Raw genomic sequence first — 15785 nt, 5'->3', positions numbered from 1 at the left:
GTTAATGGTGCACCAAACCTCGCTCTTAGCCCCACCATGTTCCTATACTCAAACCCAGGCTTTGGTAACTGCATGGTCTGAAAAAATATGCAACACTAGTACATGCTTAAGAAAATTATAAGGGGCATGGGGTCTAATTCCGTACCGGGTTGAGACCATGTGAGATTTATCAACTCGCTTCGCTCGTTGATAAATCTCACATCCAACTGGTACTCATGATTTATCCTATACTTAACTTATCGGTAACCGCTATAATATACACGCTAAATTTTCCCGTTGTGTACCTCACGTTGCGCTGTAGCGATGTACGTACGATTCGATTTACGCGGTGTAAATTCCGTTAAGCAAGCATTTTTTATAAAAAACAATAACTGTCAAATAAAAAATATTTATCAAAATAAAGTAATGATAAATATTCTCATCAGTATTGAAAACAAATATGACCTTTTCACAGCATGATATTAATTACAAAAACGTTTCTTTAACATACTACTTACATTTGTTAGGTTCGAAAGCAAATACTTCATGTATTTATGTGACGTCATGATGTGGTGGAGGGGTTTTATTAAGCGAATCTTATTTCGACGTTCCATTTGAAAGAAAACAATATTTATTTTAAAATGGGGAAGGGTAATAAAATTATTATTTTGTTTTGGAGTGTTATATGTGGATTTATTATATACCTATAAATTTTCTCCCTAAAATACACGCAAATATTGAAGCGCAAATACGCTTCAACGGATAGAAATTTCCGTATTATGTTAGTGACAAATACGGTACCATATATGGAAGTGCCGGACTATTTTTGACGTTGGTTCCGATCTTAGCTTTGTATAACGTTGCATTTGAAAACGGGAACCAAAATTATTAAAGGCGTGGCCGGTTTGCAAGAATTACGTATTCATCCGTCAGTCATGAATTTATTTCTTGACAACTACATTTCATTTTCTGAATAAAACGAAAAGGAATATAATAAAAGGAAAATTATGTTATAGTAGCTTTCTGATACTATGTATTTTTCTACTCGCAACGTTGGAAAATTGATATCTCGCTCGACCTTTGGTCTCGCGAGATATCAATTTTCCACCGCTGCTCGTAGAAAAATACAAAGCCTCAGAAAGCTACTACAACATAATATTCCGTATATATTACCTGTCAAGATAAAATATCGGCTTGGGTAATATAAAATATTGGCAGGTAAAATATCCACTGTGACATATATCACCAAAATATATAACCAAAATAACATATAGTAGTATTTGTCTCGTGTGCATTATTATACTGCATGTTAGGAACGCTTTTATATAGGATAATTGTGACGTTTATATGGACTGGTTCGATTTATGAATTAAATGTTCTCCTTTTTCCCAGAAAAGGAAGTTTGCAGTACTATATATATATATATATATATTCGTTAAAAAGATTCTTGACAGGTTATATGGCCATATATAAACGGTTATTTACAATACAACCCTGACATCTAGCGTATAGGGAAATAATTATATACATGTACAAACAACTGTTTATATAGGGTAACGAACAGCTAGACATTTCGCAATAATTCATGAAATATTTATTCGTTAGTCTATCTCTCGTTTACTAAAGTAGTTTATCATTTATAAGTCCTAATCATCGGGTATTCTGTGTAGGTTATGTTATGTCATATTTTAGTTGTCAATCTTCGGTGTGATGAAGCGGTTTTCTTTCATATATATTTTATCACGTAAGTCGGATAAAGTTTCAATATTCGCGTGATTTATCTAAAAATAAATTACACCAAATATTAATATGACTTGGATATTCTTTCCTAATTCGTATTTTTAGAAAAATTGCTACGGAAACGTTAAAGGGCACTATGAGGTGTAAGACGACTAATTTTTGTTCGATTTCATTAGATGTTTTAACAGTAACCAATTCATTTTATTCATAAAGACATTCTTAGTCTCTTTTCTTGTTTTTTGTTCTTTTTAGTCAAATTTTGTGTCTAGGCGATTTTTTTTGTCAGACAAATGTTTTACAAAAGACGAAAATATATATTTTCGCCTTGGCAAAACTTCAAGTATATCGAGATAAAGGTCAACAAAATAAACCTTTTTTTTTAATTTTGTGAATAAGATTAATTGATTTTGTGTTAAAGCGTCTAATTAAATCAAATTAAAATCAGTCAACTTACAACATCATTATCTAACTTATTGGAGGCTCTTTAACGTTTCCGTAATTTTAGACAAAAATATTGCTTATCTCATAATGAGCTAAGACTGTCAACAAGCACATGATTAGTTACTGAAGATTTAAACATTGTAATGCTGCTTTAAATCTTTGTCGGCTGAATTGAATAGATCTAAATTGTCTGGACTGATTTGAAAGCACGGAGGAAGACGTAAGTAGTTTTCTTCATTTTGAATAATAGAATATAATTTCATTATAATATATTCCCTAAATCCAGCATACCATCAAGCCTAAAACCAACGGGGAACACAAAAGAGCAAAAAATGAAAACAAAATAAATAGATAGCTAATAATAAAACTAATAAATAATAATATAATAATAATATAACAATAATGATAATAATAAACAAATAAATAGATAAATATGAAAAAAAAAAAAAAAAAAAAAAAGCAATTATGATAATATTTAGAATAATAATGATAATAATAATTATAATGACAACAAGAGCAATGTTTACATGGCCATCCCCGCCGAGTGTGTTTGCTCAGTGTGTTTGATGTCTTCTGAGTGCCTACTTGAGTATGTTCGGGGGGGGGGCGTCTTGTGAACGTTGCCTTTGCCTTGTTGATCTTTATTCTTGTTTTTTTTGCTCATTGGAAGAATGTATATTTAGTAGAGCAGAATAATTCAATTTTAAGAGGTCTTTTTGTAATGAAAACTGATGGCTGAAGTGATTACAGATTTGAAACCTATGTGAATACTGATGGCTGAAAATAACAAAGGACAATGACTGAACAATAATGCAGGGTAGGTTATCATTCTTGTGTGCTGCACTCCTCCTCAATGAGATCTATCCACCTATGAAGTTTTAAGTTGATACTTCTAACACTTTTTGAGATACCTCGGACAAAAAGTATGAAAAATAACAAAGAGCAATAACTAAAAAATTGTTAAGGGTAGAGTTATCATTCTTGCGCACAGCATTCCTCCTTAATAAGATAAATCCACCTATGAAGTTTCATGTTGACATCTCAAAGAGTTTTTTGTGTTTTTGAGTTATGCTCCACTCAGGTGAAAATAAGTATGAAAAATAACAAAGGGAAATAACTAAAAAATTATGAAAAGTAGAGTTATGTCCTGCACATCTCCTGAGTGAGATATATCCACCTATGAAATTTCATGTTGATATCTCAAAGGCTTTTTGAATTATGCTCTTGACAAAAATTAAGTTCAAAAATAACAAAGGGCAATAGCTGAAAAATTATGCAGGGTAGACTTCATTCTTGTGCACTGCACTCTTCATCAATATGATCTATCTATCTATGAAGTTAGATAGATTCTAACAGTTGTTTTAGATGCAGATGTTTACATATATAAAACATGAATTTGATATTGTAAACACATAAAAAGTCAATGTTTAATTAAAACAGTATAACAATGACATCACACCACACGTGCCACACGATATAAAGAAAATAGACACCACAAGTGCCACATGATATAAGGGAGATACATCAGAGTTAAAATAGAGAAAAAGTGAATCCCTCAAGAAAGGCCACAAAGGCAAAATTGAAAATGTTGCAGGCACGGTTTGATTGAGCTTGTTCATGAACTGTCAAGTGCAAACTACCGTCCACGCCCCTATCACTGGCTAAGCAGAATTTAACATTTAAACATGAAATGGTAAAGTTTTGAATTTAGAAGCATCCGCAGATTTGACAGCTTTTGGTACTTTCCTTGAAATCAATACTGCAGGCGAAATATCTAAAAAATAGAGAAAAACAGAATCCCTAAAGAAAGTCCAACACGACTAAATTGAAAATGTTGCAGGGTCGGTTTGATTGAGCCTGTTTATGTTACTGGAAAGTGCAAGTTACTGGCCACGCCCCTAGCACCGGCTAAAGCAGAACACAACATTTAACACGAAAATGACCGAATTTTGAAACATCCGCAGATGTATTAACACGGCGGTTATCATGGAACCATCAATATGATACAGTAGTGCCATTCCAGGAAATGCGGCATATGGTCCCGTTGTAAAAGAAAGCGTGTACCCTAAACGAGAAAACAATGGGCGGAACTAGATAAAAAAATTGAAAGGGGATCTGAGGTTATGAAATAGATAGATACAGAATCCCTAAAGAAAGCCCAACACGGCAAAATTGAAAATGTTGCAGGCTCGGTTTGATTGAGCCTGTTCATGGACGGTACTGTAAAGTGCAAACTACCGTCCACGCCCCCTAGCACCGGCTTAAGCAGAATTCAACATTTAAACGTGAAATAGTAAAATTTTGAATTTAGAAACATCCGCAGATGTGTTCATACGGCAGTTATCATGGAACCTTCAATGTGACACTTCCGTGCCATTCCATGAAAAGCGGCGTATGGTCCCCAAGTAATAAAAAGCGTGTGCCCTAAACGAGAAAACAATGGGCGGAACTAAATAAAATGGAATTTTGAAAGGGGATCAGAGGTTATGAAGCCTGCGTATCACAGATAAGACGTCAAAAGACAAATTTAAAAAGCAGGCAACATATCCTAAGGGTGATTCAACATTATTCAAGTAGGAATATTGGAACCACCCAACTAGAAAATGCCGAAAAGTTGAAACTTAAAATACCACAAGCACAACAATAATGTCGTGCTGAACGATCTGCAAGGATCGAAAATATAACAGCCTGCATATCACAGACAAAACGTCAAAAGATAAATTTAAAAAGCAGGCAAGATATCCTAAGGGTGATTATACAGTATTCAAGTAGGAAGACTGGAACCTCCCAAGTTGAAAAGGGCCAAAAAGAAGAAACTAAAAGTACCACATACCATGTATACGCAACAATTACGTCGTGCTGAACGATCTTCAAGGATCGAAAAAATAACAACATTAATTAAATGTACGAGGAGACTTGTTACAGGCTTTTGTTTTGTAGCAGCCAAACACATACTGAAAGATTGTAATTGGTTTTCCTATGTATATCTTTGTAAAGTAAGTGATCTGCAGGTCAATGCCAGTCACTAGCACCTCGCAATTGGTGGAATCCCGCCAGGGTCTTTGGATATTCTAATGTGAGGAAGTTTCAGCTAGCTTACAAAACGTTGGTGGTTCTACACCGCGTGTGCCTGAAATAATGCCCCTGAGAAAGCTCGGAAGTCACCCAAACGAATGAATGAATGAATGAATGAAGTAATCACGACAGGATCAATCTTGACTTTTGGGGCATTATTTATATAACTTGTGTAGTGGACCACAAGATAATGCTACACGTCCAATATCTAAGAGTGGACATTATAATTTTAGGGGAGTATATATTTACAGTCTGTTTACTATACCAGTCAATGTACCACGAGATGGCATTATGCATCACAGAGGATTCATGTATAAAATGACGTCTGTATAGGGCTAACTTTGTCCGCCTGAACACATGTTATGTTCAACAGAGTTCGTTCTAATACAGTTTGATAGACAGATAGCTAACGCGATAATTATATGGTTAACTGTTGGCAAAAAATAGCAACCATAGGATCTACTTATATGTAATAAAAAGTTTGGTAATTCGATTTCTAGGATAAAAACAGTATCTGTTTCATTGTATACACTTTTTTTTGCCATTCAAACCCCATTTTGTAATTTGGGGCCAAATTGAAAATTTAAAAATGCCCACCCTGTTTTGATAACATTTGCAAAAAATATTATCTTTTAAAAAAAAATTTCCCCCCCTAATTTAATACGATTTTAAGCTTTTTTTAAAAAAAGAGGGTTTAATTTCGATGAATTACCCTAAAAAAAACGCATGAAATTTGACTGAGGGAAAAGAAATTTTTGAAATTATAGAAAATGAACCTTTTAAATTTTACCCACTTTTTTAAAATAAAAAAATTCAGCCCCTTAAAAAAAAGACTTTTTTAAGATGAAAGCTTGACAAACCGGAATCGTTAAGAATACAAAATAATTCGCCCTTTTTAATTGAACGGGGTAGAAAATTTTGGGGCCAAAAATAATTTTTAAAATTGTTTTTTTAAAATTTTCTTTTTTCTTTCTTTTTTGCCTTCAACATATAAAGAGGCCATAAGACAGTCAAATACGGACACTTTATATATTCACACATGCGTGGGGGAACCCATCTGATGACATTATAATCCGTATACAGTTACAAAAAAAATGTAGAAACAAACAATTGCTTACAAATAGATAATATCGTTTTGCATAACACGTAATTTGAAATAAGTTTTCGGCAAGGCTACGTGGACCTATAAATAACTTACTGACTTGCTTTATTTTTCCTTATGAACACAATAGCGTTAGCAAAATATGATACGTGTATGACTTTATTTGCTTTGTAAAAATACGACGATTGTTCAAGTACTGTCGTAGACAATGTATCTCGTACATGTCTCACTTGAACCGACATTATTTCTTTTTTTTTGCTCAGAATTAAAAGTCAACATTTCATCTTATGTATTAATGAAAACTATTATTGTTTGGCAACATTGATCTGAGACATTTGAATATTCAATGACCTTTTGTCGGTAATTGTCGGATTCCGAAGTTTTTAATCACACGGAATTTAAATTAATGCATAACGTTATACATGGTAAAGCTAATGACACAAAACTTGCCTTACTAGTCTCACTAATAAGAAATTAAGAGTTTTAGTTTCAATTGTAGCTTGTAGGTTCGAATCTTAATAAAACATTTTTTATGTTTTTTATAATTTTTTGCAAACCTTGATTACTAAAATTTTATGCATGCCAACCACCCATTGTACGGATGTATATATTGAAATTATGAAACTATTTACATATACATCCATACATCAAAGTTATGTTGTTTCTTTGTTAAGAAAAGACACAAGAAATTAAAGAAATGATTCATCAACTAATGCTGCATATAATTATAAAAGAAATAAAAAAATCTGAAAATTAATGGTGTGTTGAGGATTCGAACTTGCAACTTCGCGATTGCTTTGCTTTCATAATTTCCTAAGACGGAACGGGACGTTAGTATAAAATAAAGTATCAAAAACTTTCCTATCATTAAAATCAATTAGTAAATCGTAATAAATTACGGAAACCAACGAAAAAGCTTCCTAATATTAATTATTCTCATGTCATTATTGCCAAACAATATGTGCGGTTTAGTCATTACTAGTACGATTCCGTCATTCCTTTGTCAATTCTGTTCTATTAATTTGTATAAAATCATAACTGATAACGGTCTAGCGTTATAACATTAATGTATTATAATTAAGGTTTAAATTCCACAATGTGTTGTATGTATTGCAGTTACAAGTATCAGTGTATGTAGCGGGTATATTTTAACTTGAACCTTTCTTATGAAAACGGAGCCCACCCTATCATACACTTTGAAAATTTGTGACAACGTAGGCCCTGTTGTGCAATTAATGCGAACAGGACAATTATTTTCATACTGTGATTTAATTCGATATTTTTGTTTCAGCTTATTTCGTACTTAGTTTTTTTATTTGTCATTTATAAATTTACCTGCTCAGAATTAAAGGTCAATATTTCATCTTATGTATTAATGAAAAATATTATGAATTTATTTAAATAAGGCATCGCGTTTGGCTCTTAAAGTGACAGTATGGCCATCCAACATAAAATAGCTCTAGAATTTGCCACAATTGTCTTCAATATCTTACGCAGATTCACAAAAATAGTTTATAACTCACGTGACCCATCATAAATTATATACATATCCTTTGTAATTAAGCGTTTATGCCTAAATGATTTGGGTGGGGAAGTTTATTTTTAGGCAGTTTTTATCTTTATCATGCGTCGTCATCACCATTATTATAGTCTTTTTTTAAATATATAGCTAATTCAAATAACTTGACCGCGTAACGACGGGTATAGTATCATTATACAAATCATATTCTTCTTCTTCTTAAGATAACAAAACATGGACGGCAGACGTAAAGCAAAAAATAACCAGACAAGTTCAACAATGAAAACAAGTCAAAGCTATGTGAAAAGTATTAAAGTAAGGTTTAAAGAAATAACACACGATCAAGTTTGGGATTCTGATGAGGATATAGACGAGTCTGTGCCATTAAGTGACAGCAAACATCATAACATTCAGCGTGATGATTGCCCAGGTGTTACACAATCTGATGTTACCGTTAACAGATCAGCCAGAGATGCATTGATAAATGTTGAACCAGCGACGCGGCCGAAAATACAAAGTCAGTTAAGCTACACGCCCGAATGTGATGAAACCAGTGATTATGAAAGCGAATATCATACGTCAAAAGAAAACTTACTATCTGATAATGGGGAAAAACGAAGTTTAGCTTCGTCGAGATATTTTCACAGTGGTATGCTATATATTATGTATTATTTGAAATGCACAACTTATTTTTCCCGTGTCATTAAAACTTTGTTAACATATAATTTAAAGAAACAAACTTGAATTCCTTATCGATAATATTTCTTCAATGCTGCAAAGTAATAAATTTTAGTATTTTAGAAGTACTGATAAAGAAAACCTAGATGAAATTTAGATTTTAATGGTCGACAAGTCCTATTTTCGATATTGTTGTCATTCCGCGAAATGGACTTACTCTCTAAGGAACTGAACAGTTTGCTTGTTAATAAAACGTATTCCACCTGGCTGACCTAATCAGTGCATACTTTGTTTGCCTTTTTATATAGTACCAGATCTACACTCAAAAGAAGTATTGAAAGGCGAAGAAGACAGTTTCAAACCAAAGGTTTTAAGTATCATCAATGTTAATCATTCGAGGGAGTTTATTGTTTCACCAAGTAAGACTATTCTTATTTGTTCTGTAATAGTGATTTTTGTAAGTTGTGCTGTATATTTTGTTATGAATAAATGGATAATTGTGAATTATCTAACAAACATATTGACTTAAACTGTTATCCAATTGGATTTACTTAATGAAAATTTTCACTTACGTAAAATGCAAGTTTTTATAGGAAAGCGACTGGGAATCAAACTAGTAATAATATGAATGTCCATGATCGACAATGAGAGTTCTTTTTAGGGATTTTTAAAAAATTTCTTCAAACCTGTAATTTTCAAACTTGTTCATAGAGAAATGTCGTCACGGAAACCGTACATAAATAGTAAAAGCAATTTACTTGTTGGATAGGGCCATCGAAAGACATCCGTTTCTTTCGTTTACGTTTAAAAAATACATGAAAAAAAAAACAACTTAAAAAAAAACGTTTTTGTGATCTTTCAGATGAAGGTACGGCCAGGATTAAGAAAACAACAAATAACATTTCAAACGGTAAGTGTATTAAGCAACTAACACAGTACTCACTGCAAGGACATATTGCATATATAATAATTATATTAAAATGTACAAATACAGAGTAAGAATTAATTAGTTGAACATTTGTTGAACATACACTGATACATGTAAATGCTAATAGAATGAAGAGTTTAAAATTTAATATATCTTCTCTGTGTGTTTTTAAAAGATGTGTATTTTATTAAGAGACAGTATATATATTTTTAGTATCTTAAAATATGAAAATTTAGCATAATGTATAATTTAAATATACAATTAATATATATTTTCAAATATACAATTTCCAAGAAGGAATTAATTAGTTGAACAATTGACATATTATGCAATATTATATTCAAAACACATATTTCCATATTATACAAACACATTGAATGTTTTAAGGCTAAAGATTCCTTACCTTGTCTTTACAGGAAACAAAGAAAAACGCCGATATCTGAATGGTTTGACTTTTGACATTATTTCCTTTTGAAATATATGCTGGAATTTTTAACATATATCTAAGTACTACCCATTTGTAAAGAGGTAGATAAAAAAAGATTACTAGCTTCATGGTCAAACGTTCATTGAATATTTAAAAACCTCCGCAACAAACTTGTTGTAATATTTTTTATAATGTAATCAATTATTTAATGCATAACTTGATGAATTGACCTAGCAATTCAAATATAGTTTTTGTATATTCATCCCATACAAACTGATTCCATTGAGCTTAGATCTAAACTGTCATTTTAGATCGTACATTAAACATGTTGAAGATGTTTGATTCGACGCACCCAAAAGTAGAAACAGAATTATACAAAGTAGGATTGAGTTACATCCGGAGAGACACTCATTTCCCTTTAGTTATATTTAAAGGATCACGAAGTGGGTGCGGATTTGCTGCAAAGATGCTATTCAAAAAAGTGATATCAATTAAACCTAATCTGAAAAGTGTCTTCCTTAAGGAAGCAAAAGAGTTGAACACTTTGAATTGGGGTGAAGATGTTGCTGTACTTGTAATCGACGCAAATGGATGTTCTGGAAACAACAGAGAGAAGTTAGATGACTGGTATGAAATTCTATTAGAAAAGATGCCCATAGGAGCTAAAGAACGAGGAAACATAACCCTAATACTAACTATCAATACTTGCTCGGGAGTGAAACATCCCATCTTAGTTAAATACAGAGAGTACGTTTTAAATGCTGATGAATTTCCACCATCAGACGAGACAAAAGAGAAACTGGTGGACGCCATATTAAGGCAGAACAATGTTAGAGTAATTTCATCAAGACATGGCCCAATTCCTCCTCCTCGACCAAAAAAGGGAAAGATACATTTCATTAACATCGATACAGTTAACCGCATTGTGCCTTTTCTTGACAGAAGAGGATGTATCGGAGAAATATCTGATTACATTAAAGGGCACCTCTCTGAAGAATTGGATTTCTTTAGAAAGCCTGTTCCAAAACTTGTGCAAAAATTTCGGCAATTATATAAAAAGAGTAAACTATTGTTTCTAAGCCTTTTAGTGGTACATACCATTGGTCATGTTTCACACAAGAATTCCTTTCATGAAGCCGAAAGACTATGGCGTTCGGTGATATCAATCAATAAGCTGTCTCGAAAGAAATATGAAGCCCTTGAAAAAAAGCATAAATCAGACATGGAATTCCATCATCAATGTGCAAAAGAAAGCGGATATCAGTGCAACATTGGTAGCACTATTCGAAAGGCTGCGCATGGCTTCGTTGGGAAATACCTTGAAAAAGACGGTAATATTTTTAAATTCTCGAACGGAAGAATATATTATTCATTCCTGCTTGTACTCTATGAAGCTTACCCCAAAGGTCTCGAAACCTGTGACGAGGATTTCTTCTATAACTTTGTGAAGTTGCGTACGGCTATTAATGATGACCAAGACCAAGACACGTACATTGCGATCGATGAAAAGAAACTTGACAAGGTAACAAGATCGGTATGCTGCCGCTTTAAAAAAGAGATCATGCTTAAGAATGTTGCCAAATGTATGAAGCACCCGGCAATGAGTCCTACATTTTTCAAGATTTTCTTGGGATATTTAGGCGAGACTCCACACATGACATGGAAGGTCTTAAAACAATCAGATTCAAGCCAAGAGGAGGCATATTCTTCTCTCTACCACGGTATGACTCATCTGGATGAAAATAACAGTGATTCAGGAAAGGCTAATATTACAGAAATAATTTTATGCACGGACATCTGGAAGAGGAAACGACGAAGCAAGAAATGGAAGGAATGGATCGCTGATCAAGAAAGGATAGCGTTAGTATATGCATCAGAATTATCAAATACTACAACTTTTCGTTGTCTTGTAGATGTTGGTGCAGAAATATCTCTACAGGCACTGCAAAAAGCAATTGATAATGGCTCCGAAGAAATCCTACAAACAATCATAAAAAGTAGACAAATTGCCACAGTAGAACAAGCAAAGTATGCTGCCTTAAAACTTTGTCATGAAAATTTGACACCAGGTTTTGAAAAACTACTGAAAGACTTTCTTCGTACGTATAGTATGAATCAACCGCCTTTAATTCATTTGATAATCGAAATAAATAATACTCAGCTGTTGACAAAGCTTCTCAGTGGAGAATTATTAGGTACAACAATTGATGTGAACTCACTGTTCAATGGCGAAACACCACTGCTTGTAGCTGTAAAATTTGGATTTCAAGAAATTGTCCGACTTCTTCTACAACACAAAGCGACACTTGGTCAAAAGGAGTTTGCTGTAGCTTCTTTAAAAGGAGATGTTTCAACATTGGAAATCTTATACGAATGGCGACCTTCTACTTTTTATGAGAAGGATGTAAGCGGCTGGACTCCATTATTCTATGCTGCGTCTTACGGTAAACTAGAAGCCGTGACATTTATTTTGTTAACGTCAAAAATCAAAAGGCAGCCACGTCCTGTCACTTCACTGCCACATGATGATATCAACGAGGGACGAGATGATTTTGGTAATATTGATTCGTGCATGCTAGATCCAGCTCTTCAAGTAAAGAATCTCAAAGGACAGACAGCTTTGCATGTTGCTGCCATAAACGGATACACTCAGGTTGTCGAAGCACTTGTAAAGGAAGGTTTTGACATTTCCATGAAAGATAAATCCGGGAATTCCCCTTTGGCATTATCGTATAGAAATAAGCACGTTCAAACATTTTGTTGGATCCTAACATTTTGTAATTCCAATGGTTTACCTGTTGATGAGGATGTAATACTTCTTGCTCTAAGGATGGGTGACACAGATACGTTTGAGGTAATGCAAAGGTTTTGTTCTCCTATTAACTGGAGCAGATCTACATATGATATTGTCATCAGGGAATCAGTCGAAACAGGCATGCACAACATGGTACAACACATATTATCAAATGGAGGATCTCCGAATAAAGAGATCGATGGACAGAGACCTATACATTTTGCAGCAATAAATGGCGATTTTGATATGCTGAAAATATTGATAGAATTTGGTGCAGACATGACAGCTAAAACTGTTAAAACAGGTGACAGCATCATTCACATCGGAGTAGAAAGAGGATATGAAGACTTTATAGAGTCTGTTTTCAGACTGCCTGAAAGTGATGATCTGATAGACAATGTAAATGCCTTTGGAAATACGGCCTTGCATGTTGCTAGCAGAATTGGACACCATTCACTTCTACGACGTTTACTAGAACTTGGATTTAAATCAAACATTAAAAACCAAAACAATTGTCTTCCGCATGACATTGTCGAGCAGGAGCTCAAAGTCTCTAATTTTTGTACAGACACATGTAAAATTAAATTAGTTCAGGAATGCCGAAAGCTATTGGAAAACTATCCCCGTTGACAGTTTAAGCTATGGTTATATTTGTTCTGAAACATCAAATTGCTTTACCACTTTTGCCAAGGAGCAACAATGAATGATTTTATTACTTATTTTAAATATTATAATTAACACAATCATGAATTACAAAAAGAAACAGACATCTGAATAAAAGTGGCGAAAGTATGAACATGAGTTACCAGAAATTGAAGACATATTGTTTTGATGAGCTAATAAAATTATGCATTTTAGCACTAACTTTATCTGAAGACGTTTTGCAAATGGTAACTACAACGTTTTATTCGTAATTTATAACTTTTGACAACAGAATTATAGAAAAGAATAAAAATTAACAGCGTTTCTTTCGTATCTAAAATGTAATACAGTGTACATTCAATGTTTTAATCTGTCATTAGACATATATTTATAAAGACATTTACGTGTTTGCAAGATTCTGTTGGAGCAAACTGACAAGTGTGGAGCGTAGAAGATTCGACACGTAATTTCTAGACCAATTAAAAACTCACGGAAAAAACATTAAAAGTGGCATTTTGCTAAATGATTGCGTTAGAAAATAGGATATGAAACAAATGGGGGATAACTTACAAATTAATAATCATGATGTGAAGAGATAAATCTCCCTTTTTACATTTGTAGTGTTTTTTTCCATTGTATCGTTTTGACTTTGATAATGATAACCAGATACATTTATAATATTTGTATTTATCATTGCATCAACATATAAAAATCATATCAACTTGTGATTTTACACATATATTTAACAATAACTAGTTATCCCTTTTAAATTATTCTGTATTTCACATAACATTAAGCGAACTTAGTGCCACACGTTTGAAACAATATTGATATGTGTTTGTCTTATAGACAGTATGAAGAATGTTTGAAATATGTCAGCAAGTGATAAGATTCATTTGGCAGCAATGAAATGAAGCGTATAAACTTGATGAAGGTTTGCGAAATAAAACAAAATACATTGTTATAGCTTTAAGGCACATGCATAGCTTAATTATCACTTATTACCATTTGTTTACTTTTCAAAGTATAATTATCATTATTTTGTTATATTGAGTATCTAATTCTATCTGGCTGAGTGAAAACATAAAAATTGTTAGTATTCAGAAATTGTCAATATATTTGAAATTGTAATGATATTTATATTGTATTCAATAAAAATTGTAAAACTTTGTATATATAGTACATAATATTTAACAATTATATTTGCCAGCGAAACCAGATGTTTATGTGCTTTTTTTTTTTAGATAATTGTATATGTTGATATTACTTTTAACACATGTTACTTGAAATAAACAATTTACTCACTTACTGTATATGGTAAAAACACACTTGATGGTAACGACTCAAGTGTGAATTCAGTACGAATGACTATCAAATATGGTACATACATTAATGTATATACATGCATAGTATCTATTGCAGTCTGTAATATTTTTAAATGGTTTATGTACATACATGTAGTTGTAAATTCACTATTGCATTGTATTATAAGACATCAATAAATGGATGATTTGTGATCGTTTATTTAAGACAATAGTGGTCAATCAAAATAAACAAGGAAATAATATTTTGATGATATATGTTGATGGCTACATTTCATATGACATATGTTGCAAATAAAGTTGATAAACATTTACTTTTATTATGCAGAATCGTAGAAACATACGTTATGTACTAGGGCTGTCCCACAAGGTCATGAACAATGGCTGTAAAACAAAACTATATCACCCGATCTTAAAACAATTTTGCAAAAGTGTATCTCCATCAATTTGAAGTAAAATAAGAAACAATTTTTCAAGAAAGTATACATACACCAAATATCAAAGCATTCATACGGGCCTTAGGTGTGCTTATACGGCCGGTGAAAACATCTGCATGTTACAAACTGCACATTATCTTTAAAACAGAGTAAGTGGTCAATAACGCGTATTAATTACTAGTACATTTATTAGTGGAACGTTTAGTATTTTTATTTAAACGCTGTTGTCTATGACGTATTTGGCCCTCGGATAACTAAAAGATGAGGCATATCTTTGTGTTTAAATTTTGTAAGATTTGTTTAGGATTCAAGGGCCTGTGTACATTTGTACAAAAAAATGATCAATTAAGTTTAAACCGGTTAGAAAACTGAGATTACCGCATTTCGGGTTCATGCCGCTAATAGTTAGTGGGACACAAATTGATTAATAATGGGCCATGTACACAATACAGGAACAATTGTACATAAATGGCCGCTCATTTATGTCTGTAATAGAAAGCCAAGGTCATTTTACACGTTTGAATACATTTCTGAATAAAATCTGACTCTTTTACAGCTACATTAATTTTATTAGATATACCAACTTATATTATAATTGCCATATCTGTCAAGTTTAAGTTGACAAGGTTTATTTCCCCTTTGTTGCATATAATGCCGTTAAACGCTCCAATACATGTTTGCTGAATTTGTTGTGATCTGAC

General features: G+C 32.8%; 1 protein-coding gene across 1 annotated transcript; it reads left to right on the top strand.

The window, feature by feature from the left end:
* The first annotated feature begins 2208 nt into the window (after positions 1-2208).
* On the top strand, positions 2209-14913 carry LOC132743540 (uncharacterized). Its single transcript, XM_060732071.1, has 6 exons — positions 2209-2380; positions 8081-8505; positions 8843-8953; positions 9397-9444; positions 9879-9908; positions 10201-14913. Exons 2-6 carry the CDS (start codon positions 8091-8093, stop codon positions 13311-13313), a joined length of 3717 nt encoding a protein of 1238 aa, XP_060588054.1. The 5' UTR covers positions 2209-2380; positions 8081-8090; the 3' UTR covers positions 13314-14913.
* Positions 14914-15785: the final 872 nt, after the last annotated feature.

The sequence above is a fragment of the Ruditapes philippinarum genome, unplaced genomic scaffold (genome assembly GCF_026571515.1).
Source record: "Ruditapes philippinarum isolate M1 unplaced genomic scaffold, ASM2657151v2 ctg3190_1_1_1_1, whole genome shotgun sequence".
In the NCBI taxonomy this organism is placed as follows: Eukaryota; Metazoa; Mollusca; class Bivalvia; order Venerida; family Veneridae; genus Ruditapes; species Ruditapes philippinarum.
The sequence above is the reverse complement of the archived record's forward strand: the minus strand, read 5'-3'. Positions and strand labels throughout refer to the sequence as shown.

Coding starts and splice junctions, on each gene's coding strand:
- LOC132743540 (XM_060732071.1), top strand. CDS start 8,091: ATGGACGGCAGACGTAAAGCAAAAAATAACCAGACAAGTTCAACAATG. Junction 8,954..9,396: donor GGAGTTTATTGTTTCACCAA/GTAAGACTATTC, acceptor GTGATCTTTCAG/ATGAAGGTACGGCCAGGATT. Junction 9,445..9,878: donor AACAAATAACATTTCAAACG/GTAAGTGTATTA, acceptor TTGTCTTTACAG/GAAACAAAGAAAAACGCCGA.